Here is a 3863-nt window from a genome sequence, read left to right on the forward strand (position 1 = left end):
CACATAGTACTGCAATCAATAATTTGTTGGAAAATAAAATGAATTAGGTACACCTAAATCAGACCAGAAAACTAACAAGCATGTACACTACTACATATCAAACATATGTATGATATAGATGTATCCATGACGTATGATACAGGTGTACAACTATGTACACATCTAAGTAAATCTAACAATCAAGCATCCATGCAAACACTTAACAGAGCATGTGTCAATCATATAGCATACCGGTGTATATCTATATCCACTACTAAGGAAATCGACAAACACATAGAACACGACATGTCAATCAGGTGTACTAGTATGTACACATCATTAAAGTATCTATATATATGACATTTTTGATTTGTTTTTGAGAAACTTACACATGCAGTAGGACTCATTATTTCACATCTCATGTACTTCTGATCATCTGGATGACGAATGTTATCTCTGACCATTGCTGTGAAACGTCAATGAATGTAGAACTGCAGTACCTCTTGGTCCAGATATTTGTTGAACATGAGTTCACAAAGTACTTTTCCCACAATCAGAATTTGTTCCCTGACTGTTGGATCTTCGAGTACTTTTAATTCCCAAGCTACAGAGTTGCAGAATCATAAAGGAAATGTTAACATGGTGTACATAATGGTGCACATACCTTTTTTTCAATAAGATTCAATCATTCGTATAGTGCGAGGTATTGTTTTCTGAACTTACCCCAGGTTTGCATAGTCGAAGAATTTCTGTATCCTTTTTTTGTCCTGTCCTGGTTCCATGGCTTGGTATAGTGGTGAATGAAGAACATCTGGCAATGGGAGAGCAGGATGATACTCATTTTCATTTGTCCTTTTTGGTGCAGGATAGCCTAGGTATTCTCCCACTTTGACCCCCTTTCCTTTTTGATCCACTTTCATCCTAACTTGTCTGGTTTTACCCTCGGCAGTGAAGTCAGGAGGTAGTTTTTTCTTTGCATCTCTCTTAGGTTGTGTCTTGGACAACTTGCTAGCCGCTTTTGTCCTCAACATCTCTGCTTCCTTCATTTTCCCTGCTCTTATCCTCACTGGTGTCGTCTTCTCTTCTTCTACCTCTTGGCTACTAAAAAATTAAGCATGATTTTGTTGGTTGAACTGCACTGCTTCAGCAACGATCATTTCTCGTACATCTTCATTGGATAATGATTTTTGCGATGATTGTTCTTTAGGATCTTCTTGGCTCAACAATGAAAAGCTTGGACAATCATGTCGGATCACGGTTGTCGTCTTTTCCTTCACTTCAGATGGTGTCGTTCTGTAACAACCTTTTTCAAGTTTTACGAACACAGATTCAGACAAGTTATCTAGAAGGTCCTCAATTGATTTATAAGTCTCCTTCTCAATATCTTCTCCTTGTGTGAGTAAGATGACATATTCTTCAACCGGCAACATTCCTTTAGGGTCCAGCTGAGATATTGCTTGAACTGCGATTATCGTAGCTTCATTAATTTCAGCAGTTTGAGTGGTATTCCTCACATCCTGGTTATCAAGTTCCATCTGATCTTCATGGATTTCATTTGTCTTTGGCAGAGTAGTGCTGAAAAAAATGCAATTTTGTTAGGTTGTACAAAGTTGTACACTACTGTACACACACACAAGAAATCACTAAGGTGTACATCTTGGTACACATATACAGAAAATGAAATGAAATGTGAGTTGATATTATTTTCTTTATACCTTGGCTTGTTAGCATTTTCAACTCAAGTCTTAGGCTTGTTCCATCCTTGCCATCCTCTTCTTCATTTGACTTTGACAGAGGCCTGCTGAAAAATACAATTTTATTTGATTTTTATCAGTGGTGTACAAGTATCTACATATACAAAAAATGAAAAGAAATGCGAGCTTAGATCATCATACCTCGGCTTGTTAGCAGTTTCAGACTCAACTCCTTTGTCATATTACTTTCATCCTCCATATCCTTTTCTTCATTTCCCTCATTGGTCTTTGATGAAGGAGTGCTAAAAGATGCAAGTTTTGAGAAAAGGTATGAGTCACTAGTGTACAACTATGTACACATATAAAGAATATAAAAAAATGACTGCCACATTTAATACAAGTGATATTATACCTTGGCTTTTTAGGAGTTTCAGATGGAACTTCATTCTTTTCTGATTCAGTTTTATCCTCCTCATCGCCACCTTTGCTTCCCTCTTTGTCATTGTCATCATCATGTAGATCACCACCTTCGCCACCACCCTCCTCCTCATCCTTCTCCTTATCACCACCTTTGCCACCACCATCCTCCTCCTCCTTATCCTCATCACCACCTTTCCCACCACCATCCTCCTCCTCTTCCTCATCACTGTCATCCACATCACCACCTTTGCTACTTCTCTAACCTTTCTCACCTTCCTCATCATCATCATCATCATCACTGTCATCCACATCACCACCTTTACCACTTCTCCCACCTTTCTCACCTTCCTCCTCCTCTTGCTCATCATCATCACGTTCATCCTCACTTTTTAATTCTTTGTTAAATGAAAAGATTTCTTGCAAGGAGTAAACAAACAAATCAACAAGATCCTTATCATTTTCTATATTCCTTAGATTAGCTGCATAAAGTTTTTTGTTTTTTTCTTCAATGAATCGAACAAGATTTTCATGTTTAACCTGCAAGTCAGAAAGCTCTTCCAATGCTTCATCTCTTTGCTGTAGTGCTTTGTACAGATTTTCTTTCAGTGTATCTCTGCTATTTTCTTGCATATTCTTTCTGTACTCATCCAAAATCTGTTATTGTTCATCACTACAAGCTTTTACCCATCCTGGTTGCATCTGAAAACATGCCAAAGTATCAATATGGATCACTGGTGTACATCTTTTTACACCTGTATTATAGGTGTATATTGTTGTACACATGACAAAATTTTGTCACCATTTTGTAAACCTTATCAAGGTGTATATCTAATGTACACATGTAAGAAGAAATTATTATTGTAAGAAAGTTATTGAGTTACCTTTTTCATAGCTTCATTAATGTCTTTCTCGATTGTTGTACTGATGTCACTTATTACCCACCTTAGAAACCTTGGGAAACCCTATTCATTTCTTGGCGTCATGTTGTTGTTGTGTTCAGCAAACCAATACTGCATTAACAAACAGGTAAAGAGTTAGAAATGTTAGGACCCAACAAATACAGTGAACCAAAGCATGTAAATTGGTACAGCTTAAAACTGGTGTAAAACAATGTACACATGTAAACTCACCAACAGGTATACCATACAACCATTAACTTTAAGTGGTGAGTCGATATGTTTCCTAATACTATCCATTAGATATTTATGTATATGAACTGGCCAGTTGGTTTTTTTCATTCTATCCAATGATTCAAAGTAGTGAGAAAATTGGCTCTTGGTAAGCGCTCTTCCATTTGTTGTGGTAAAAAAACAGTGATGCACAGGTACATCCCAAACGACACTACCAAGTCCTCAGCATTTCTTTCAATCTCTCTATCCAACTTTGGTTTTAACTTCATTATACACAATATTTCATTATCCACATCTAGTTTCCCCAACTTATTTGGATCCTTCAGTTTCATTCGGGTTATCAGTGAAACATATCTCGCCTCAACTTTAGTTTTGGTACATTCTCCTTCTACAGGTTCTGATGCCACCATATGTAATCCAAAAATTAAAAACAAATATTCTGACATACTTTCGACCTCCACAAACTTTTTCTCCTCGGAAGTATTAAAAACAAAAACATTTCCCCCTGAATTATCATGGCGGAACTGGTTCACAATCTTCAAGATTTGATTCTGGATTCTTGAACCACACATCTCTCTTATTCTCCTTTTTCTTTTCTGACCTTTTCTCTTCTTGCTTTTCAGCTTTCTTGTGAGCAAAG

General features: G+C 37.0%; 1 protein-coding gene across 1 annotated transcript; it reads right to left on the reverse strand.

Annotated features, from left to right (window-relative positions):
* Positions 1–1088: 1088 nt before the first annotated feature.
* LOC113359868 (centromere-binding protein 1-like) lies at positions 1089–3633 on the reverse strand. Its single transcript, XM_026603440.1, has 4 exons — positions 3439–3633; positions 2357–2747; positions 2086–2308; positions 1089–1554 (listed from the first exon to the last, which is right to left on the reverse strand). Exons 1-4 carry the CDS (start codon positions 3631–3633, stop codon positions 1089–1091), a joined length of 1275 nt encoding a protein of 424 aa, XP_026459225.1.
* Positions 3634–3863: the final 230 nt, after the last annotated feature.

Source organism: Papaver somniferum, chromosome 3 (genome assembly GCF_003573695.1).
Source record: "Papaver somniferum cultivar HN1 chromosome 3, ASM357369v1, whole genome shotgun sequence".
Lineage (NCBI taxonomy): Eukaryota > Viridiplantae > Streptophyta > Magnoliopsida > Ranunculales > Papaveraceae > Papaver > Papaver somniferum.